The sequence below is a fragment of the Ovis canadensis genome, chromosome 5 (assembly GCF_042477335.2).
Source record: "Ovis canadensis isolate MfBH-ARS-UI-01 breed Bighorn chromosome 5, ARS-UI_OviCan_v2, whole genome shotgun sequence".
Classification (NCBI taxonomy): Eukaryota; Metazoa; Chordata; class Mammalia; order Artiodactyla; family Bovidae; genus Ovis; species Ovis canadensis.
This window is the reverse complement of record NC_091249.1, coordinates 29,486,705-29,509,788: the sequence shown is the minus strand read 5'-3', so window position 1 is coordinate 29,509,788 and position 23,084 is coordinate 29,486,705. Positions and strand designations below refer to the sequence as shown.

The window sequence follows — 23,084 nt, the reverse complement described above, 5'->3', positions numbered from 1 at the left end:
AGTTTTTTGTTGTTTTTTTTTTAATCGAGGTTACACAAGGTAGGTTCTCAGAATGTAAGGGAATTAAACTATTGTAGTCAGTCACAAAAAGATCTCCAGAAAATCCCTAAGTATTTGGAAATTAAGCAACGTACTCCTAAAGAACCCATAGATAAAAGAAGAAATCATAAGGAAAATTAGAAAACATTTTGAATTAAATGAAAAGAAAATACGACATAAAATTTGTGGGATGCAGCTAAGGCAGGACCTATGGGCAAATTCATAGCATTACAATGCTCATATTAGAAAATACTGGTGTCTGCCTCATAGGATAGTTGGAGAGTTAATACACAACTGGCATGTAAGTGCTCAATAAATTGAAGTCACAGCCGTGAAGTCAATTTTTTTAATAGAAGTGCAAGGGAGGCTCAGAGCCTTAGGCTCTGTGGGTAACCCTGCTGGCCCATCTTCCCTCTGCAGACATGGATGAGTGCACCACCATGGTGGGGCAGGTGTGCCGATTTGGCCAATGCCTCAACACGGCTGGCTCCTTCCACTGCCTCTGCAAGGATGGCTTTGAGCTCACAAGTGATGGGAAGAACTGCATAGGTGAGTATCACAATGGTGTGTGTGTGTGTTAGCCACTCAGTCATGTCTAACTCTTTGCGGCCCCATAGACGGTAGCCCACTAGTCTCTGTCCATGGAATTCTCCAGGCAAGAATACTGGAGTGGGTTGCCTTTCCTTCACCATGGTGCTGAAGCCATCTCAGCCAGCCCCTGCTCCAAGCTGACCTGCAGTTGGCACTTTTGAGGGGGCATGACTCCATTTCATAACCATACATTTATTTTAAGGTATAAAAAGAGACAGAACCAGCACACCACACCCATGTTTTCACCAGGTTTGTGGCTTAGAGAATGATTGTTTTAAAAATCCAAGTTTTATGATGTATGGAATAATAGAGGAGCTGAGTGGATGACATGGAAAGCATGAAAGGGGTCTGCAAGTGGCTTGAGATTAAGAACTTCACTCCCCCTTCCCCTGGATAACACCTGGCTCCACTTAAAACCCCCACCAGGACCCAAAATGCTCTTCTCCAGATGTCTTTGTTTTCCCAAGGCTCAGCCCTTCCTCTGGATCCAGGAGGGGCTGTCTAGGGGCCCTCGGCCATTCTGCCATGACCATAGGTGCTGGTCTCAGCCCCAGGCAAGTCCCTGCCCCCCAGCTAGTGCTGAGACCCCTCCTCCTCCTCTCCATAGACACCAACGAGTGTCTCAGCCTTCCAGGAACCTGCCTGCCAGGCACTTGCCAGAACCTTGAGGGCTCCTTCCGCTGCATCTGTCCCCCCGGCTTCCAAGTGCAGAGTGACCAATGTGTCGGTGAGTATCTGCCCTCATCTCCCAGCTCTGGGGCCGGGGGGTGGGCACCTCTGGGCCTCTGTTCCTCCATGTGTAAAATGGGAATGCCAGCTGGACTGGTGGTGAGTGAAAATATGCATTTAGAGGACTACCTCAAAGAGTCGGACATGGCTGAGCGACTGAACTGAACTGAACTGAATTTGGTAGTCCAGTGGTATAGAGTCCTCGCTTCCAACTCAGGGGATGTGGGTTCAAACCCTGGTCAGGGAGCTAGGATCCCACATGCCTGTGATGCAGCCAAAAATTAAAAAATAAAACTGAATCACACACACACACACACACACACACACAAGATGCCCTTAGCACAGTGCTCAATGCAGCTCCTTACACTTTTATTGTTATTAAGATGCTCTCTCTCTGGGGCCCTCAGGCTTCCTCATGAATCCCATGAAATAGGCATGGGTGTGGGTCTCACTGGCCCAAGCATGGAATTCCTCACTTGATGAGTGGTGATCGAGGACTGGTCTGATCTGAGCTCCGGTATTATTCCACACCTGGGTGACTTGTATATTCCATGCTAATCTGGAGCAGTCTGGCCTGACCACCATTCATTCACTTGGATTAGGCTTGTGCAACCTGGGCTAACCTGGGCCAGTCTGGCCTGAGCAGATGGACTAGTCTAGTATAATGTGAGCTAACTCCATCCACCACAGGCTAATGTTACCCAGTCTTGGTTGGTGGTGATTTAGTCACTCAGGCATGTCTGACTCTTTGCAGACCCATGAACTGTAGCTCCCCTGTCCATGGGATTTCCCAGGCAAGAATACTGCAGTAGGTTACCATTCCCTTCTTCAGGGGACCAGTCTTGGTTAGCTCTGTTCAGAGTTAGTCTCTAATGATGAACTTCTCCTGACCATGACCTCTACCTTGGAGATGAAAGACACACACACACACTGCCTACCTGGTACTCTGGCTCATCCTGAGCCCTGGGGACCCCACCCCTCAACAGTCTCTGGATCCTCCTGGGCTGGGCCCCCACTCCATCTGCTCCTCCCAGCAGCTGACTCTGCCCCACCAGTGGAGGGCCTGCTGCTTCCCCCCTCACTTTATGTCCCTGCCCCTCCAGACATCGACGAGTGCTCCGAAGAGCCCAACCTGTGCCTTTTTGGCACCTGTACCAACAGCGCTGGAAGCTTCAACTGCCTCTGCCCGCCTGACTTTGTCCTGTCTGACAACGGGCACCGTTGCTTTGGTGAGTCTGGAGCCAGGGAGCACTCAGGCTGAGGGAAGAGGTGGGAGGTGGGGTGGGGGAAGAGCTACATCACCCAGAAAGGGGGCTTGCAGTTTCTTGTGTGGGTCTCCAGGAGCCTTGTCCAGTGTGGGCTAGCCTCACCTGGGTTGAGCTAGTCTCTTCTCTCCCAGGTTAGGGCAACTCAACAAGTATTTGTCATTCTGGGAACCAGTGGTGAGCCAAATCCCTCAGTCTGTCTGTAAAGCTGAATCATGAAGGCTCAGACTAGGGAATGGCATCAGTAATGAGAATTTGGGGTCTGAAGTCTGGGGTCCTCTGGCTCTTTGGAATGAATTGTTTTGCCTCTCCAAGAAGGGGATTCTGACCCAAAAATTATGTGGCTAGGTTTGACCATTCTGCCAGCTTGGGATGACTCCCACAGCTGTGAATGTGGGGTGTTGCTGGAAAGGATTCTCAGATTATGTGAATGTGGGGTGTTGCTGGAAAGGATTCTCAGATTTTCAGCAAAAGCCCCAGGACTGACCCTCATTGGCTCAGGGTGGGTCACATGTTTGTCCCTGAACCAATCACCACGGAGTGATCCTGAACTGTTCTTATTGGCTGCTGGTAGGGTCAGGACCACCCCATTCACAAGAAGTGGGGGTGGCTGGCCCTTCTAGCAGTTTCCCTGGGGAATCACCCCCACAGACACACGGCAGAGTTTCTGCTTCACCCATTTCGAGGCCGGAAAGTGCTCAGTACCCAAAGCTTTCAACACCACAAAGGCCCGGTGCTGTTGTAGCCAGAGGCCCGGCGAGGGCTGGAATGACCCCTGCGAGCTGTGTCCCCAGGAAGGCAGTGGTGAGGGCCCCCCCTGCCCAGTCTCCCTGGTCCTTCCTGCCTGCCCCCTGCCCCTCCCCTGTCCTCTCTCCTTCCATTCTTCCTCCAGCCTTCCCCACACACAGGGGATGCTGGGGACTGCACCTGGCCACAGACCCTCACCTCCCTTCCCCTCTTGGTGTCCAGTCGCCTTTCAGGAGCTGTGTCCCTTTGGCCACGGGGCAGTCCCAGGCCCAGATGACTCCAGGGAAGGTGAGCTTCTCACCCACGTGCTGAGAACCCCCGAGGCCACAGCAGCCTCCTGCATTCCTGCCCAGCCCTGTCTGAGCTCTACCCTGGTTCCCCAGTCTCAGGTTCCCTCCTTGACCCATGGGTGGCCCTGGACACCCCCCCACCTCCTTGAAGGGAAGGAAGAGACCCTGACTGTGCCCAGGGCGTGACAGAGGCCTGCAACCCCTGCCGCTTGCAGATGTAAATGAGTGTGCGGAGAACCCTGGCGTCTGCACTAATGGCCTTTGCGTCAACACCGATGGCTCATTCCGCTGCGAGTGTCCCCTTGGTTACAGCCTGGACTTCACGGGTGTCAGCTGCGTGGGTGAGGGACTAGCCCACCCCAGCCTGCTTCCCAGGAAAGGAAGGAGCTGGGGAGGGCACATGCCACCCGAGGGAGCATCCCGCCTCTCAGGCGCCATCACTCTGCCCACCCACACATCCATCTCACCAATGTTTACTCGCTCATTCACTTATTCCTTCTCATTCACTCACTCATTCACGCATTTGCAGAGTTACTCATGTATTTACTCTTTCACCTGTTCACTTATTCACATATTCTCACACTTATTGATTCATTCACTTACTCGCTCATTCACTTACGTGCTCTCTTGCTCATTCATTCACTAGCTCACTAGCTCATTTGTTTACTTCCTCATTTGCTCATTCACCTATTTTTAAAGCTTTTACTATTTATTTGTTTTTCATATTTATTTGATTGGCTGCATCAGGTCTTAGCTGCGGCACGGAGGATCTTAGTTACAGTGTGTGAACTCTTTGTTGCATGTGAACTCAGTTGCAGCATGTGGGATCTAGTTCCCTGACCAGGCATGGAACCCGGGTCCCCTGCAGTGGGAGTGCAGAGTCTTAGCCACCGGGCCACCAGGAAGTCCCTCATTCATGTATTCACGTATTCACTTACCGCATGCTTCTGCCCTGAGTCCAGCCCTGAAGGTGCAGCAGATCTAGCCCTGTCCAGTCTGTAGACACTCAGCAGGAGGCAGACAGGATTATGTCAACGGTGGGGGCTCCCTGAAGGCCCTGCCCACCCCCTTACCTCCCCACCGCAGACACAGATGAGTGCTCCATCGGGCACCCCTGTGGGGGAGGCACCTGCACCAATGTCATAGGAGGCTTCGAATGTGCCTGTGCAGACGGCTTCGAACCTGGTCCCATGATGACCTGCGAGGGTAAGGCTCGGCCTGCCCAGACCCCGGGTTGTGAAATGGAAGCTGGGGGCGGGCGCTGACCTGAGAAAGGGAGAGGAGGTCGTGCAGGCAGACCCCACCCACCCGGCACCTCCACTGGCCTTTCCAGACATTGACGAGTGCTCCCTGAACCCCCTGCTCTGCGCCTTCCGCTGCCACAACACCGAGGGCTCCTACACGTGCACCTGTCCAGTCGGCTATGCATTACGAGAGGATGGGGCCATGTGCCGAGGTAGGACCCGCACAGGCAGGCAGCGGATGGCAGGGCGCTGGGGCTCAGCCGTACCTCGGTCCCGAGAGAAAATGAAGAAATGAGAGCTGTGCCTCCAAGAGTGGGAATGAGTACCAAGTGATAAAGTGACGGGAGAGCTGAGACAAGTGAGGGTGCAATGGGTGCTCTTTTGTGAGGGATGGTTTTGTATCTTTATGAAAGGGGAGCGTCTCCTCAGTCTAACAGAACAGCACTGTGGCTCTGAAGGCCTCTCTGGTGGTGACTGGACATGCCCTGAATGGGCTAGCGCAGTGGGGACAGTAACTGTTCCCTCCCCCCTGGGGACATGTGGAAATGTCTGGAGATACTTCTTATTGCCACAGTTGAACAGAGGTGGGGGTTGCTACAGGCATCGAGTGGCCAAGGTTGCTGTTCAGTATGCTACACTGGACAGAGGAGCCTCCCACCACAAAGAATTTTTGAGTCCCAAATGTCCATAGTGTAGAGGGTAGAAACCCTGGCCTGGGACTTGGTCCCTCAAGGGCTGTTTCAGGGTCAGTGTTCCAGGGACCGTGGTGAAGGTCATACAGATTCAGAGACCCTGATGTGGGCAGGGGATGCAGGTGTTTGGGGCAGTCCTGACCATCCCTGCCGGGGTCCAGCCCCGGTGGATCCAGGGAATTCGAAGCGGTGACGGCGTTGGCGAGGGAAAAACTTATTTATTTATTAACATAAGATTAGGTTAGGAAGAAATAATATATTAGGAAAATTAAGTGGAGAAAAGAGGCTGATTAACTTGGTTTACGTGGAAAACCAATAAAGTTCCAGACAAGGAGCTTGCACCATCTACGTTAGGCCGCCGGCGCCCGTTTGAATATCAGAGAGTGCCCCGCCTTGGGCTCTCTCACGGATCTTAAAAGCCACGTTCCAAGGGAATTCAGCCTGAAATTAGAGTAAAGAGGAGACAGGGGGGAAACCAGTCCTTCCAATGACCGGCCCCGCCTCTATTGTCTAGAAAGGCCTTTTATACCTTTTTGATTGTACATAGAGGTCAATGGGTAATACAAAATTATGTAGCGTTAGCAGCCCAGACTCTTTCTGTGTATCTTTTTGTATACAAAAGGTCTCAGGTGATTTACATTATCTTCTGGCCAAGAGGCTTGCTAACACTTTTTGGCTCTCTTCCTTAATGAATGTTAATTTCGTTTCCCCTGAAGTGCTTTTCTTTAATCTGCATCTCGTCAAAGCACTAAAATTACATCTCTATAGAACAAAGGCGCAGTAGGTTATAACAAAGAAGGTATTTAACTCAAAGATCTAATGTCGCTACTTGTTTTTTCTATATACCAACTATATCAACAAGTAAAAGATATGAAAATTTGGCAGCAAGTATTGGCTCAACAAATGAAACCTTTAATCAGTCCTATTCTAATGATTTTGACTCCTCGGAAGCCCCTACATTCCTAGGATGTTTTAAGCTTCCTGTGCCTCCTGCAGTTGGGAGGCCTCAAACAATCACATGCGCAGCTGTACGAGTCCTGCAGGCAGGCTAAAAAGCCATCAGAGGGGTTTTTGGATTGAAACACCCTTTCAAATGCAGAAGACTAAAGCCTGGAGATGACTTTTTCCAGGCAGGCATATTCTTATTTTTGGGGGTACCCGCTCAGGAAATACCAGGGGGAAATCCTGAGATCTGACTCGACCTTGCCCTTCAGATCTCTGCCGCATGACCTTGTCACGGGTGGGATTCCTCACACTGGCTCCCGGCACATCCCCTCCCACTTGACTTCCCAGGACGTCTGGGAGAGGTGGGGGAGGAACGGACACTGGGCAGTGCTTCAGGGACCTCTCTGGGAGGCCACTGGAGGGTGGGAGAGTCCAGATTTTCACGAGCCATGAGCACCATCGATCCATGGTCACCCACAGATGTGGACGAGTGTGCAGACGGTGAGCAAGACTGCCACGCCCGGGGCATGCTGTGCAAGAACCTCATTGGCACCTTCACCTGCATCTGCCCCCCAGGCACGAGGCCCCAGCCAGGCTCCGGGGAGGGCTGCACAGGTACAGAAGGGCTTCCCCACCCCATCCCACCATAGACAAGAGAGTTCAAAGCCAGAGGGCACACGGGCAGGCACACATGGGCCCTGGAGGTGGAGGCCAGCTCAGGGGGACTCTGGCCTCCCTGCCTCCCTGCCGGCCTGCCTTATCCCTCCCGCCTCAGATGATGATGAATGCCGTGCCCAGCCCAGCCCCTGTGCCAACGGCCGCTGCATCAACACTGTGGGCAGCTTCCATTGTGACTGTGACGAGGGCTACCAGCCCAGCCCCAGCCTCACCGAGTGCCAGGGTGAGTGTGACAAGGTCCCAGTGTGGCACCACCACCTGGGAGTTCCCCGAGGTGGGGACAGGGTCGGGGCCACCGGGGGGGTTACCCAGCCAGTCCAGACACGTGTTCATCGCACGCCCCCAGCTTCCCTTTGCCCCTTCAGTCACCACCTCGCCGAAAGATGAGAGCATGTCCCTGCTGCCCTATCATCACACCCAGGAAGAGGCCCTCCCCAAGTTCACCACTTCATGGGGCTAAACCTGGAGGGCGACCCAGTGGTACCAGGTGTCCAGGCGACTTATCTGTCCTGGTCCCCAGGGTCCTTGTTGCCTTCTCTCTCCACACTTCTGCTCCTGGAGCACAGTCTCCTTCAGCTTCAGGCCAGGGGGGTGTATCCAGCTGCCTCCTATACCACCCCAGCCTCCACGGCCCCCAGATGCAGCTCACCCTAGAACAAGTTCAGAACCCCATCTCAGCGATGCCCTGATTCCCACCCAGACCCCCAAGCCAGGCTCCCCAAGTAATCGGACGACCCCCTCCCCATCTCCATGGACATCACCTCTCTGCTCTGGCCCCACTGTCTGTCCTGGAGGCCACAACCTTTTGCCTCCACGCTACCCCTTGACCATCCGTTCTCCCTGCGGCCAGAAGGATGCTGCCGTTTGACCTCAGGAAGCTGCCCACATTTGCAGCCCAGGGGGTACCCCTTGGATTTGGGGTCTATAGGTTCTGCCACAATACAGCCCCAGCCGCCAGAGGGCGTTTCACAGCGCTAGACCAGGGCGAGAAGGGGGCGGGCAGACTTCGCTGGTGGTCCCCTGGTTAAGACTCCACGCTTCCATTGCAAGGAGCTAGGGTTTGATCCCTGGTCGGGAACTAAGATCTTCCGTGCTGCGTAATGCACCCAAAGGCGGGGGGTGGGGGGAACCACAGTGCTGGGCGACCACAGTTTAGAAGCCGCCACCCGGTGGACCTGGCGCAGTCGTGTTGGAGATGCTGGAACCTACGTATAGATTCTCAGCACCGCCGATGGCCTTGGGGAAGGGGAACCTAGATGGCTTGTTCCTCCCGCCCGTCATCGCCACTTGTTCTCCCCAGACATCCGGCAGGGGCCCTGCTTCTCTGAGGTGCTGCAGGCCACGTGCCAGGCTCAGTTCAGCAGAGGCGAGGCAGTCACCAGAGCCGAGTGCTGCTGCGGGGGCGGCCGCGGCTGGGGCCCCGGCTGTGAGCACTGTCCACTACCCGGCACGTCTGCCCATCGGAAGTTGTGCCCCCACGGCTCCGGCTACACTGCGGACGGCCGAGGTGGGTAGTGTTCACTGTGGTGTGCCTGTGCCGCTGCCAGTGTTAGTGTGTGTGAACCAGTGTGTACGCATCTCTGTGCTGGCGGGTGGGTGGACCAGTGTGAACAACAGCCCATTCGTCGCTCTGTGGGTGTGTGTGCGTGAACTTGGGTGGATGGGTGAGCAGGTGTGTGAACCAAAGTGTGTGTGTATGTGTGTGTGTGTCCTTTGTTCTGGGTGTGTGGGAGCTGTTTAGTGTGTGAGCCTGTGAGCTGGTGTACCTCTCCTATGAGTGCAAGCTGGTTGAGTATGTGAGCTGGTGTGTGTTGTGTGTGTGAGCTTGTTAGCATGTGTGCATGCGTGTGCTGGTGAGGGTGGGGCTGGGTGGGTAGTTCACACCAGAAAGTGGATGAGAAGGAGTGAGCTGGTTCAGGATTCCGATAAGCATCTGTGAAGATGCGCATGTGTGTGAGCAAGTGTGCGTGTCTGACCCAGAGGAACCTATGAGTGTGTGTCCTTGTGATTCTGTAGAAGCATCTGAGCAGGTGACTGGCATGTCCGTCTCTGCTTCCATGTATGTGTCTGGGGTGTCCTGATGAGGTGTTGCTGGTGAGGCTGTGTGTCCCCCACCCTGAGGGTTCTCAGCCTGCAGTAGCTGTGGGGATCACAGGGGCTGGATCTCCAGCTCTGGGGTGCAGGGCGGGGAAGCAAGGGCTGGCCTTACCTCCCAGGAGAGTGCTGGCGGGCCCGAGGGAGGTGGCGTGTCGTGGTGACCAAGGTGGGTAGCCCCAGCCGAGCCCTGCTTGTCCTCAGATGTGGATGAGTGCCGTGTGCTCCCTCACCTGTGCCCTCACGGTGAATGCATCAATAGCCTTGGCTCCTTCCGTTGCCACTGCCAGGCCGGGTATGCGCCTGACACCACTGCCACAGCCTGCCTAGGTGAGCCCCCCACCCCTCCCCGAGCCTCTCCTTATAGCACCTGGCACACACTTACATGAGAAAACCAAGTCCAGAAAGCAAAGCAGCTTTGTTTCTTTCCTCCACTCCACCCTATTTGGGGCACTTTCCTCCTGTTATTTGGTGCATCCTAAGATTTTCAATTACATTGTGTAGCAGGGGTTCATCTAAATCAGGGTCAGCAGACTCCTGCCCAAAGGCTGAATCCGGCCCTCTGCTTGTTTTGTTAATGAAGTTTTATTGTCACACAGCCATGCCTGTTTGTCTTCTTACACTGTGGCTGTTTTTCCTGCCACGAAGGCAGAGTTGAGTAATTGGAATTAAGACCACAAAGCCAAATATATATACTCTCTGGCTTTTTGCAGAAAACAAATGCTGGTTCCTTGGTTAAGCCACAGATTCTGGTTGTCTAGGGTCTAGGAAAGAGGCCTCAACTGGGCCTGGGTGGAGACCCCCACCCCTGAGCCCCCAGGAATGTCTGTCTGACCCTCCTGAGTGCTATGTCCCCTCTAGATGTGGATGAGTGCAGCCAGGCCCCCACGCCATGTCCCTTCCTCTGCAAAAACACTGAGGGCAGCTTCCTGTGCGCCTGCCCCCGTGGCTACCTGCTGGAGGAGAATGGCAGGATCTGCCGAGGTGACATCCCTCTTCCCACACCCACGCCCCATGGGGCTCTGTCCCTGTCCTCCCCAGAAGCTCCCCCTCCCGCTGCATGGGGTCAGCTTCCATCGCCAGGGCGTCTCCCCTGGGAAGTCCCCAGCCCCGGCAGGCCCTGCCCTGAGCCCACTGGGACCTTCTGTGTCACAGACCTGGACGAGTGCTCCTCCAGGCAGCACAACTGCCAGTTCTTCTGCGTCAACACCATCGGTGCCTTCACCTGCCGCTGCCCCCCCGGCTTCACCCAGCGCCACCAGGCCTGCTTTGGTGAGTTGCCTCAGCCCTCCCTGGCAGCTTGACCCCAGCCTTCATCAGATAAGAAGCAAAGGCACAGTGTAAGCCAGATGTCAGTGACACAGGGGTGATCAAAGTCCTTGTTCTGTCGCTGTTTATATCCAGGTGGTGTCTTGGACCTCAGTCTTTTTCCTCGCCCTAGGAACCTAGGAGGCCACCCTCAGGAGTCTCTCTGACCTTGGCCCAGGACACCTACCCTCACCTCTTGATCTCCTGAGTCTATCCTTTAGGGCTTCTCCAGGGTGCTCCTTAAAGCCAAGGGGCTTATACAGTCCACACCCATCACTTCTTAGTGTCTTGTGGCCTGGGAGAACCAGATCTCCCCCAAGGGCTGAGCCCAGTCACAGGTGGCTTTGTTTGGGCTCCCGTGAACTCAGCTAACAGATACTGAACACCTGTGTACTAAGCAGTGCTCTAGATCAGAAATCAGCAGACTCCAGCCCCCAGGTCAAGCCCAGCTCCCTGCTTGCTTTTGTCAATAAAGTTTTATTGGCACATAGCCATGCCCATTCATTTACATATTGTCTGTGGCTGCTTTTGCTACAACAGCAGAGCCTAGTAGTTGCAACCGGGTAAATGATATTTCCTACCTGGTCCTTTACAGAAGCAGTTTGCTTCATCCTGTTCTAGACCCCGAGGGTACAGGACATGATTCAGTTATACATAGGGTGGTTAAGTTGCTAAGTTGTGTCTGATTCGTTTGTGACCCCATGGATTATAGCCCACCAAGCTCCTCTGTCCATTGAATTTCCCAGGCGAGAGTACTAGGGTGGGTTGCCATTTCCTTCTGCTGTTTCTGTGCCAACCCAGGGGTTGAACCTGCATCTCCTACATTGGCAGGTGGCTTCCTTACCACTGAGCCACTGCATGTACACCGCATGTGTACGTATACACAAATCTATTCTTTTTCGTATCCTTTTCCCATATAGGTTATTCCAGAATATTTTAGAGTTCCTTGTGAATATTTAGTAGGTCCTTGTTGGTTATCTATTTTATATATAGTAGGGTGTGTATATTAATCCCAAACTCCTACTAATTCATCCCTCCCCCTCACCTTTACCCCTTCGGTAACCATAAATTTTTTACTGTGTCTGTGAGTCTGTTTCTGTTTTATAAACAAGTTCATATATGTCATCTTTTTAGATTCCGTATATAAGTGACATCATATGATATTTGTGTTTCTCAGTCTGACTTACTTCACTTAGTATGACAATCGCTAGGTCCATTGTGTTGTTGCAAACGGCATTATTTCATTCATTGTAGTATTACTAAGCACAGTCACCACGCTGTACATTACATCCCATGATTTATTTATTTTTAACTGGAAATTTGTACCTACGACCCCCTTAACGCCTTTCACTCACCCTCCCAAAACCCTTCTCTAACAACCACAAGTTTATTCTCTGTATCTGTGAGCTTGGCTTTCTTATTTTGTATTTAGATTCCATATATAAGTGGTTGGAGAAGGCAATGGCACCCCACTCCAGCACTCTTGCCTGGAAAATCCCATGGACGGAGGAGCCTGGTAGGCTGCAGTCCATGGGGTTGTAAAGAGTCGGACATGACTGAGCGACTTCACTTTCACTTTTTACTTTCATGCATTGGAGAAGGAAATGGCAACCCACTCCAGTGTTCTTGCCTGGAGAATCCCAGGGACGGGGAAGCCTGGTAGGCTGCCGTCCATGGGGTCGCACAGAGTCGGACACGACTGAAGCAACTTAGCAGCAGCAGCAGCAACAGCATATAAGTGGGATCATACAGCATTTGTCTTTCTCTGTTCAACTGATTTCATCTTAGCAAAATACTCACAAGGTCCAACCAACCATGTTATCATGAACAGCAGCATCTCCTGTTTTATAGCTGAATAATATTCCATTGTATGTATATAACACATTTTTCTTTTTTCATCTGTCTTTGGACACTTGGGTTGTTTCAGGTCTTGGCTATTCTGAATAATACTGCAATGATCATGGGGCTGTGGATATCTTTTCGAGTTAGTGTTTTCATTTTCTTTGGATAAACACACCCAGAAGAGGAATCACTAGGAGGCCTGCAATTTTAAAACAGAATTAATGACAAGCCTCATTGAAAGAGGAAATTTGAGCAGAGGTTTGAAGGAGGTGAGCCATGTGCCTATCCGGTAAAGGAGTGAGCATTTCCAGCCATGAAATGTCAGGCATTCCCCTTTCTCTGTTGTTGTTCAGTCGCTTTCCCTCCTTCCTGAGGTGAGCACACTTAACGTGGCATCTGTGTGTGTGCAGCCGTACACATGTGCACCCAGAGGCTTGTAAGACCCAATTCCTCCTGTACCCAAGAGAGCTTCTAGGTTCCCACAGGGATGTGCTTGGTGTCGAGAATCTTCATACTCAATGAAGATGTGCTATACCTTCATATATATACATATATATATAGTGGAATATTCATATATACAGTGGAATATTCATATATATAGTGGAATATTCATATATATATAGTGGATATTCATACATATATATAGCATCTTCATATATAGAGATAGTAGAATATTACTCAGCCATAAAAAGAATGAAATAATACCATTTGCAGCAACATGAATGGACCTAGAGACTGTCATGCTAAGTGAAGTCAGACAGAGAAAGGCATATACCATATCACATCACTTAACATGCAGAATCTAAAATATGGTACGAGTGAACCTATCTACAACATAGAAACACGCTCTCAAACATAGAGAACAGATTTGTGGTACCCAAGGAGGATGGGGTGGGGGAGAGATTGATGGGGAGTTTGGGATTAGCAAATGCAAATTTAGTACAGAGAATAGATAAACATCAAGGTCCTACTGTATAGCATAGGGTATTCAATATCCTATAATAAGCCATAATGGAAAAGAATATGAAAAAAATACATATATATATATAACTGAATTACTTTGCTGTATACAAGAAGCTAACACAACATTGTAAATTAACTTCAATTTGAATAAGATAAATTGTAAAAAATTAAAAAATAAGGCCTTTCCTGGCAGTCCAGTGCTTCAGACTCTGTGCTTCCACCATAGGAGATGTGGGTTCAATCCCTGATTGAGGAATTTAAGTTTCCACATGCCGCACGGTGTGACCAAAAAAAAAAAACACCACTTTTTTTAATTAAAAAAATGTTTTAAATAATAAAAGACTCTCCAAACTCAAGGAAGCCCAAATTAGGATTCCCCTAAGAAATGTGTGGTTCATTCTGCATGATCCTGGTCCCAGCGCAATTTACCACTGTGGGTCATGACCACCACGGCAGTGTTGCCTGGTAACTAGGTTGTCTTGGCTCAGGCTGCCATGGCTTAAAAACAAGCCATATATAAGCAAGACATATATTGCTGGCTCTGGAGGCTGGAAATCTGAGATTAAGATCAGGTTGTGGTGAGGCTTTTCCTGGCTTCCTTCCCCCTTCCTCACATGGGGGGAGAGAGAACAGGAGTAATCTCTCTGATGTCCCTTACACGGGCACCAATCCCAACTTGAGGGCCCCACCCTCATGACCTTATCTAACCCTAATGACCACCCAAAGGTCTCGCCTTCTAATACCATCACTCTAGGGGGTAGGGTTTCAACATGGGGACTTGGTGGTGGTGGTGGAGGTGGGTGGGAACCCACACACATTCAGTCCATGACTCTGGCTGATATCCCACAATTTTCAGGTTTCCAAGAGGACAGGGTGCAGTGGTTACCCCAGGTTATTTTCCCAGAGAAGGAAAGGGGTCTTTGTTAATATTATGTTGAGCACTGTCCCAGTGCTTCATGTGATTAGGTTAATTTAATTCTTATAAACACAGTGAGGTAGATATTACCATCTCTACACTACAGCTGGTAAAGCTGAGGCATGGAGAGGGTAAGTCAGTTGCCCTAAGTCACACAGCGTTGAGGTGGTAGAGTCAGACAAAGTCCTGTTTGTGTGTGATCTCAACTGTTTGTGACATTTCTGTGAAGTGGGCACTGTTCTGGATCTCCTTTCACAGTGGGGGAAACTGAGGCCTCAGAGAGGTTAAGGTATGTCTGAAACAGTTGATCAGGTGGTAGGCCCGGCAGCATGGTGCCCCTACCACCAGGTGGCCCTGCCTCTTCTCTGTCCTCTGCAGACAATGACGAGTGCTTGGCCCAGCCTGGCCCATGTGGTACCCGTGGGCGCTGCCACAATGCCCCAGGCAGCTTCAGCTGTGAGTGCTATCAAGGCTTCACCCTGGACAGCTCCGGTCATGGCTGCAAAGGTAGAACTGGGCTTGGATGAGGTCTGGGTCCTTGGGGGTGGCCCTGGGGGCTGCCTGGCCAGCCTCTTGTCCTCTTTCTCCATCTCATAGACGTGGATGAATGCAATGGGCCTCATCGCTGCAAGCATGGCTGTCAGAATGAGCTGGGGGGCTATCGCTGCAGCTGCCCCCAGGGCTTCACCCCACATTCCCAGTGGAGCCAGTGTGTAGGTGAGTTGGAGGGGGGGGGGGCTGGGAGGAAGCTGACCCCTGACCAGAATCTGTCCAAACTTGGTGATTGGGAACCACTCCCCGGGCAGGATGCTGTGATAAGCAAAACTACCTAAAGGTCTGATGGGCTGGCCTAGAAGTTAGTTGAGTTCCCTGCTGCTGGGGAGGCTAGGAAGTCAGGGGTCTGCAGAGCCAGTGTGTCAGAGTGGTAGTCATTTCTCAGGGAGTGATAGTCTGGAGAGCTTAGCGGAGAGTCTGAGATGCGCCTATGATCACTGAGAGTGTGCTGGGATTGATTAGTGATGTCTGCCGTGAATGCGGCAATGGAAATGGGTGTGTGTCTGCTCCATCTTTTGTCGTACCTGTTGCAGACGCCCTGAGTTTGAGGGCCTAGTCTTCTGCCTTCCCTCCAGCCTTCCTCGCTGCACACTGTTCTTTGCTGCTCCTAATGACAGCGTCATCTTCAGCTCTCCTCTTCTTTCTCCCCTGCAGTCTAGCCTTCACATTCTACCCAGGTGGGGACCACTCTCCCGTGACCTCTCCATCACCTTTCCTTGGCCTTTGCCTTCCACCTCCTCTGCTCTGGGTATCACTGTCTGTTGCTCCCGGACTCTCCATCCACTGTGACTCGGCTTTCTCTGTCCTGCCACTACCTCCAGCCCTGCCTTCTCTCTGGCTCCTCCTCCTGCTCCTCCTGGTGGGTCCTCAGCTAAGTTCTCCACCTTTTGCCCTGTCTCATGTGTTTGCTGTCCCCTGGGAGCCCACAGGTTGCCGCCTCGTTGGCCAGTCCCCATTTCTCAGCCTGTCTCCTGCTCTGCATACTTACTCATCCGTTCCTTTGGCAATGGTTTGCCCAGGACCTGCCTTATTCAGGCCCTGTGGATGCAGAAGTGAGCTGAGATCAGACTCCATTGCTGCCCACTTGTTGTCCAGTCTCGAGGGGGAGACAGGGATCAATTATGTCAGTGGTTCTCAAGCAGGTGCCATTTTGAAGTGTCTTGGAGATACTTTTGATGGTCACAACTGGGCGCTGGGTGCTCCTGGCTTTTAGTGGGTGGACGGCCCCCCAAACAGAGAATGAAATGGCCTCAAACGACAGTAGTGCCAAGGGGGGAGATCTTGTTCTAAGAACATCCCACCATTTAGGAATTCCTGGGAAGTTTTTTGGTTTGGGTTTTTTTTTTTTCTCTTTTTCCGGCCACACTGCACAGCATTTGGGATCTTAGTTCCCCAACCAGAGATCAAACTCATGCCCCTGTAGTGGAAGCATAGAGTTTTAACCACCAGTCCACCAGGAAGTCCCTACGATTCCTGGAAAGTTTTGAGAAATGCTTCAAAGGAGAATCATGGGATCCAGAGAGGGGAGATGAAGTATAGAGGCCAACAAACCTAGTCCAAGGAGTCACAGGGAGCTTGATGGAGGCTTTTTTAAAAAATAGCTTTATTTATGTATTTATGGCTATGATGGGTCTTCATTGCTGTTGCAGGCTTTTCTCTAGTTGCAATGAGTGGATTCTCATTGCAGTGGCTTCTCTTGTTGCAGAGCATGGGCTCAGTAGTGGCAGTTCTGGGGCCCTAGAGCACATAGGCTCAGTAGTTGTGGCACACGGGTTTAGTTGCTCAGCCATATATGGGATCTTCCTGGATCAGGGATCGAACCTGTATCCCCTGCCCTGGCAGGCAAATTATTTACCACTGACCCACCAGGGAAGCCCCCGATGGAGGTTTTGACATTGGTCTTGGGCTTGAAGAAGGAGCTGGAGTTGCTTCATGGGGACGGGAGCAATGCAAATGGAGGGCTCAGGAGATACAAAGGTGGCCCCCCTGCCCCCCACCTCCTGCCCTCTCTCCCCATCCCCATCCACAGATGAGAACGAGTGTGTCCTGTCACCCTCGGCCTGCGGCAGTGCCTCCTGCCACAACACGCTGGGCGGCTTCCGCTGCGTCTGCCCCTCAGGCTTTGACTTTGACCAGGCCCTCGGAGGCTGCCAGGACGTGGATGAGTGTGCAGCTCGGAGGGGCCCCTGCAGCTACAGCTGTGCCAACACCCCCGGTGGCTTCCTGTGCGGCTGCCCTCGAGGCTACTTCCGGGCTGGGCAAGGGTGAGGGGCTTCAATGGAGTGAACCCAGAGGCCCCCATACCCCGGGAGTGCACACACACTCGCGGGCCCACGTGCAGGCCTGTATATACATGTATGCTGAGAAATGGGGCAGAGGCCCAACAACACCTGTGGATGTGCATACACAGCTCACAGCCCACTGTAGTGTGTCACTGTCCTGCACACCTTCATGTGCTCAGTGCTAATATACTTGAGTGTGCATAGGGCTCACACCTATGCTTGGGTACCCTTGTGCATTCCTGTATCCCAGTGTGCATGTGTGCAAGCCTATGTTGACAGGGTGCACGCAGGCTCACACACACACACGGGTACACTCGGGTGTATATCCACACCTCTGCGTGCATGCAGGTTCACACCCACACCCATGTAAGTCACGGGATGCACACACACAGGTAGGTGCCTGCAAAGCCACACTGGTACACTCATCCTCATCCCCATGGGCAGTGTGGCTCCAAACGGAGTGTTGGGGGTGGGGTGGCTGGGGAGGTCCCACCAGCCTGACTCACCTGCCCCCTGTCCTGGCCCAGGCACTGTGTCTCTGGCCTGGGCGTCAGCCCTGGATCTCAGGATGCCCCAGATGAGGCGGAGCCGCTCTCGCCTGAAGCCTGCTATGAATGCAAGATCAACGGCCAGCCCTCTCGTGACCGGCCACGGCGTAGTGCCCATAGGGACCACCAGGTGCCACGGGGGGTGTGCTGGGCATGGGGAGCAGCCAGGGGACGGGCAGAAATGAGGAGCACAGACTCCAGGTCACAGCTGTCCCCCGTGTCCTGGTACCTGCCTGCATCTCCCTGCACTTTCTCAGCCCGAGGATTCCCCTTGGGAGCTCTCTGGGGGACAGAGGCCCCCAAACACCCCAACTTGCTCCCAGTGACAAGTCAGACCCCTCCCACACAGACCCTAGATGTGATGCCTCCCGGGGATCCTTTCCATGGCACTTGGATGCAGGAGAAATGCCTTGAGCCCCCAAACCTGCCTATGCCCTGGGACTTGTCACCTGTCACCTCCTGGCTGGGACAGTCCTCTCTCAGAGTCCCTCTGGGTTTAGGCACCAATAACCCTCAAAACAGCCAGCTTAACCCCTTCTTCCCTCCCCCTCGTTCAGACCCTCTGCCTCTGCACCTCTTTCCAGTACCCATGATGCTCCTGGAACTATGCCCAGGCCTCCTGAACCCTCCTTGTCTCTGGAAATTGCAAGGGTCTCTCCCCTCTTCCCCACTCTGCTCTTCTGCAGTTTAGCCCCTCTGTCCCCTGGGGCCTCTCCAGCTGTGGCCCTGACCTCACCAGGGCCTTGTGTAGGGAGGATGTTTTTGTCACAGATTCAGCTTGCTTGTCCTTGACCTGAACAGTCCCTGAGGCCACTTCTGGCCAGTCTTGCCACCATCCCCTCTAAGGCGGTGAAAGCTAAGCATGTGTTGAGCACCTGCTGGATGCATGTGCTGCTCTAAGCACTTCCTTTGCTCTTCTTTCCCTTCTAGTTGTTGTTTCCCCCTTTCTGGGAAAAACCATGTGGGTATATGCCCAGGAGGCCTGGGTGTAGTTCCAGGAGCATCATGGGTACTGGAAAGAGGTGCAGAGGCAGAGGGTCTGAACGAGGGGGAGGGAAGAAGGGGTTAAGCTGACTGTTTTGAGGGTTATTGGTGCTTAAACCCAGAGGGACTCTGAGAGAGGGCTGTCCCAGCCAGGAGGTGACAGGCAACCAAAGCATTTGTTGCCATTATTTTTGTAAGCTTCACAGGGATAAGGCCCAGTGTCTCAGGTTTGCCACTGTTTCACCAGCCCTTGGAACTCAGTAAGAGTGACTGGAGTGGTTGTCAGGGCTTCTAGGCTGGACCCCAAGCAGGCTGGGTCTTGTGGTTTTGCCTGCAATACCCATGGACTTCCAGCAGGTGTCACTAAGAGTGCATGTCTAGCAGCACTCCTGGTGAAGGGCTAAATCTCTGGAGCTGAAAGGTGGGGGGGGGGCGAAAGGGAGGCACAGACAGGAATAGCTTTCACTTTCAGGCCACAGCAAAACACCCCCATCAGCATGTAAATTAGGCAGAACAAACAGCTCTGCCCAGAGCAAAGGAGACGAAAACACAGATAACCTCCTGTGAGATTGGACCCATCACCCAGGCAGGGTCAGCCTGCCATTGAGGCTTGCTGGCTTATTCAGGGGTCCTGTCTCGCTGCCAGGGCCAGGAAGCATTCAGAGGAGCTTAGATAAAGAGGGTTTTGTCATCTGCACACAGCGGGGCTATCAGAGAGCCCAGATGCAGGAAGTGCAGCGGGCCTCCAGAACTGGAACGATACTGGGCAGCTCCTCTGTCTGGCTCCTCTGTGTCTCTGTCCCTGTGTGTCTGGGGCTGGCTCTTGCTGCAATGCCCATGGTCATAACTCTAGCCGCCCGAGACCACCTTTGAGTGACCTTAGCGTTTTGGGGCCTGATGCCATCTGACTGCCTCCCGATCTGGGTTCTTATTCAATTGTCAAATGGTATCTGACTCTCTACAACCCCATGAACTGCAGCGTGCCGGGCTTCCCTGTACTTCACTATCTCCCGGAGTTTGCTCAAACTCACGTCCATTGAGTCAGTGATGCCATCCAACTATCATCTGTCGTACTCTTCTTCTTCTGCCCTCAATCTTTCCCAACATCAGAGTCTTTTCCAATGAGTTGGCTCTTCACATCAGATGGCCAAAGTATTGGAGCTTCAGCTTCAGCATCAGTTCTTCCAATGAGTATTCATGGGTTGATTTCCCTTAGGATTGACTGGTTTGATCTCCTTGCAGTTCAAGGGATTCTCAGAGTCTTTTTCAGCACCACAGGTGGAAAGCATCAGTTCTTTGGTCTGGGTGTCTGATGGGGAATCCTCTATTTCTTCCATCCAGACTGGCAGGGATCCAAGTAAGGTCCCTCGGTCGAAACAAGGGATCTGAAGTCAGCCTGCCTCCCCTCTTTGATTTCCACCTGGGAACCAGCCTCCACCTTCACCTTCTGTTTACAGCCCAAGCTTACCACTGGCCTTGTGGGTGGAGGGCTAGACAGGAGTCAAGGGCATTGAGTGGTCCGTCTTTTACTCCACTTTAGAGATTGGCTGAAAATCTCCTCTTGTCCCCTTGCCTCCCCCATACCCCCGCATTCTGATTTCTCCGAGCCCCTGCCATCATCCACCTGGTCTTTCTCCCCAGGCGAGCCTGGCCAGCCTTGACACAGAGGCTCCGCTGATCTTGGGACTGAACCTCTCCTGTCTGGGCCAGGCCCAGCACATCCTAGAGCTGAGGCCAGCGCTGGAGAGCCTGGGGGGCCGCGTTCGCTACGTCATTGCCCGCGGCAATGAAAGAGGCTTCTTCCGCATGCATCATCTTCATGGTCTCAGCTCCCTGCAGCTGGGGCGCCGGAAGCCAGGGCCTGGCACCTACCAGCTGGAGGTTGTGAGTGTGGCCGAGCCCTGGGGCACCCAGCCAGAGGGGCGGCCTGGGGGCCGAGCCTTGCGGCTGAAGGTGCAGTTGCAGCTGCTGTAATTCCGGGGGTTCCCACACCTCCCACCTGGCCCCAGGCACCCCCTGCAGCCTGATTTTCAGACTCACCACCTGGGCACTGCTCCACCCCTGCCTCCTTCCACGGGGTTTTGGGGAAACTGATGTCACTCTGCTATGACCCACCCCTGCCCCGGAAGACCCTAATGACCAGCCCTGGACTCGATGGACCCCTGCGTCCCCATGCGGTCCTCCTCTCCAGAGGTGGGAGATTTGGAAGGCGAGAGGGTTCGATCCCCTGCAGCAATGGCTGACCAGGTGGAACCCCAAAACTCAGGAAGAGTGAAGTGTTATCCTCTGACCTCAAGCAAGCCCAGCCTCTACCAGAGGGACCCTGACACTGTTTCCTGGAGACAGCTGGCAGCCGGAGCTGCGTGCCCCCTCCGCTTCTACAGCCAGGGTCCAGGAGGGCCCTGGGTTTCACTGTGTCTGGTCAATCTCAGGCTGAAACTTCTGCACTGCAGGGGGGCTGGCCCCCAGGGGGTGGGGAGGACATGGGAATGGGTGGTTGGGGCGGGCCTAGGGCTTGTCCCTTCCAGCAGAAGAGCCCGTGGGGCCCCAGCCCAGTCACTGATGTGCAACCATGTTCTCACCCCACGGGGAACTGGGCTAAGGTTCTGAGGATACTTTCATATCAGAAGCGGAGACAACAATAAAGTTATTTTGGGTTAAGTATGTCCCTTGGCAAGTTCTGGCAGTAGAGGCTGTTCTTGGCAGGGCCAGGCAGGGCTTACGAGGGGGGGACCAGGAGGGCAGCAGCTTTGGGAAGCATGAGCTTCTACCCTCGATTCCGAGGAGGAAGGGTGTAGGTGAGATGGGTGAAGACAAATGCTGCGTCTTGGGGCATCATCCCAGGGTGCAGGTAGGTTCTGCCAACTTCAGACCCGGGAGTTTTGACACAAAGTCAGGCTGTAGCGCTAACCACTGATTCCCTCGTGGGTTTACCATCACTGATAATAATAACTCATGAGCTCAGATGATATACTATACTAGGCACCATTCCAAGTATTTTACAATTACTGACCCATTCGGTCCTTACTGAGTCCAAGCTCCCGCACTGTTTGCTGCACAACAGGCCGATAAATCAGGAGATGAGTTGTTGGGGCAAAGAATAGCGACTTTATTCGGAGAGCCAGCAAACTGAGAAGATGGTGGACTTGTGCCCCAAAGGAATGTCTTGCCTGAGTTGAATCCAGGCTTCTTTTATACTAAAAGGGGAAGGTGTGAAGTCCAACCAATTTCCTGGTTCCCGTCAGCCTCCAGAGGAGAGGGGACATGTTAATTTCTTCCTTCCTGCAGTCATTCACAGATGGGCCTGGCCTGGATGCCTCCTGTAAGCTAATTGAAGGTATTTTAGGTTTGTGTTCATTACCTGGGAAGCAACTTTCCCAGAGATGGGCCATTATGTATAATTTAAGCTTATAGGCAACATCCCTTTACTGATTAACTTGAAATAGGATACAAAATGTTCTTCCCTGTTACATTTATAACTGTGGAATAAATACTGTTACTCTCATCCTCCTTTTATAGATAGGAAAACTGAAGCTAAGAGAGATTAAGCAACCTGACCAAAGCAACACCAAGGTGCAGATAGAAGAACCGAGTTCAAAGTCAGGGAACCATGCCTGGTTGGGCTGGATCTACTGAATTTGATGGCCAAGCTCAATGAACTCGTGTTAAAGTTAAGCTTGTGCAGGTGCTTTGATGTGTAACAAACAATAGCATATTTAGTCCCCATGAACATGTATGAGGCAGGCAGTGTTACCACCTCTGTTTGGGAAACCGAAGCTTCGGGAGTTTGGAACCTGCTCTGGGCACCCACACAGTGTAGTGGGACCACGACATTCCGCTGAGTCTGCACCTTGGCCCCCAACCACTTATTGTCCTCTAGGGATGGTACATTCGGGTCTCATCTGGAACATTCTCAGTCATGGTGGAAATGGAGGCCACATAGTTGGGTGGCTCAAGTCTGGGTGAGAGACCCAGGACCCCAGTGTGGCTCTGCCTTCTGCAGAGTGGTCACTACTGCCTGGCTACAGGGCTCTGTACTTACTCCAGTCCTGGCCCACCTGACTTATCAGGAGCCTCTGGGTCCCATCAGAGCATGCAGAGAACTTCTCTGTCCGTCACCCAGTCTCACTACAGCCCAGGGATCTGGGCAGAGCAAGCATGGTGACCCCAGTGATGAGAAAGGAAGAAAGGGTGATCTGCTCAAGGCTGCCACTGGGAAGCACAAGGCTGGACTCATACAGAGCCTGCAGCCACTCATACAAGTGCTTGGCCCTCACAGCCTAAGAGCACAGATCCTGTGGTCAGAGGGCATCGTGTGGGTTTCAACACAGGCTAGAGGTTCGCACCCCATAATGAAAGGTGACGAAGACAA

General features: G+C 52.7%; 2 protein-coding genes across 8 annotated transcripts in view; one reads left to right on the top strand and one right to left on the bottom strand.

Annotated features, from left to right (window-relative positions):
- HNRNPM (heterogeneous nuclear ribonucleoprotein M) overlaps nucleotides 1-6,867 on the bottom strand; it is a 311,395-nt gene extending 304,528 nt beyond the window's left edge. For all 4 annotated transcript variants that reach the window (XM_069591248.1, XM_069591264.1, XM_069591265.1 and 1 more), the window contains exon 1: nucleotides 6,863-6,867. The gene's annotated coding sequence lies outside the window, so the exon portion shown is untranslated. The remainder of the gene's footprint in view (nucleotides 1-6,862) is intronic.
- Nucleotides 1-21,389, top strand: part of FBN3 (fibrillin 3) — a 69,665-nt gene extending 48,276 nt beyond the window's left edge. For 3 of the 4 annotated variants that reach the window (XM_069591237.1, XM_069591235.1, XM_069591236.1), the window contains 19 exons: nucleotides 460-588; nucleotides 1,238-1,357; nucleotides 2,463-2,588; nucleotides 3,276-3,428; nucleotides 3,594-3,659; nucleotides 3,877-4,002; nucleotides 4,748-4,867; nucleotides 4,995-5,117; nucleotides 7,023-7,157; nucleotides 7,318-7,443; nucleotides 8,521-8,727; nucleotides 9,519-9,644; nucleotides 10,176-10,298; nucleotides 10,470-10,586; nucleotides 14,722-14,850; nucleotides 14,941-15,060; nucleotides 16,928-17,162; nucleotides 17,708-17,858; nucleotides 20,354-21,389. In XM_069591237.1, the coding sequence (XP_069447338.1) occupies nucleotides 460-588; nucleotides 1,238-1,357; nucleotides 2,463-2,588; nucleotides 3,276-3,428; nucleotides 3,594-3,659; nucleotides 3,877-4,002; nucleotides 4,748-4,867; nucleotides 4,995-5,117; nucleotides 7,023-7,157; nucleotides 7,318-7,443; nucleotides 8,521-8,727; nucleotides 9,519-9,644; nucleotides 10,176-10,298; nucleotides 10,470-10,586; nucleotides 14,722-14,850; nucleotides 14,941-15,060; nucleotides 16,928-17,162; nucleotides 17,708-17,858; nucleotides 20,354-20,686 (2,765 nt within the window). In that variant the 3' untranslated portion in view covers nucleotides 20,687-21,389. The remainder of the gene's footprint in view (nucleotides 1-459; nucleotides 589-1,237; nucleotides 1,358-2,462; nucleotides 2,589-3,275; nucleotides 3,429-3,593; nucleotides 3,660-3,876; nucleotides 4,003-4,747; nucleotides 4,868-4,994; nucleotides 5,118-7,022; nucleotides 7,158-7,317; nucleotides 7,444-8,520; nucleotides 8,728-9,518; nucleotides 9,645-10,175; nucleotides 10,299-10,469; nucleotides 10,587-14,721; nucleotides 14,851-14,940; nucleotides 15,061-16,927; nucleotides 17,163-17,707; nucleotides 17,859-20,353) is intronic. The other variant, XM_069591238.1, reaches the window with a different exon arrangement.
- Nucleotides 21,390-23,084: the final 1,695 nt, after the last annotated feature.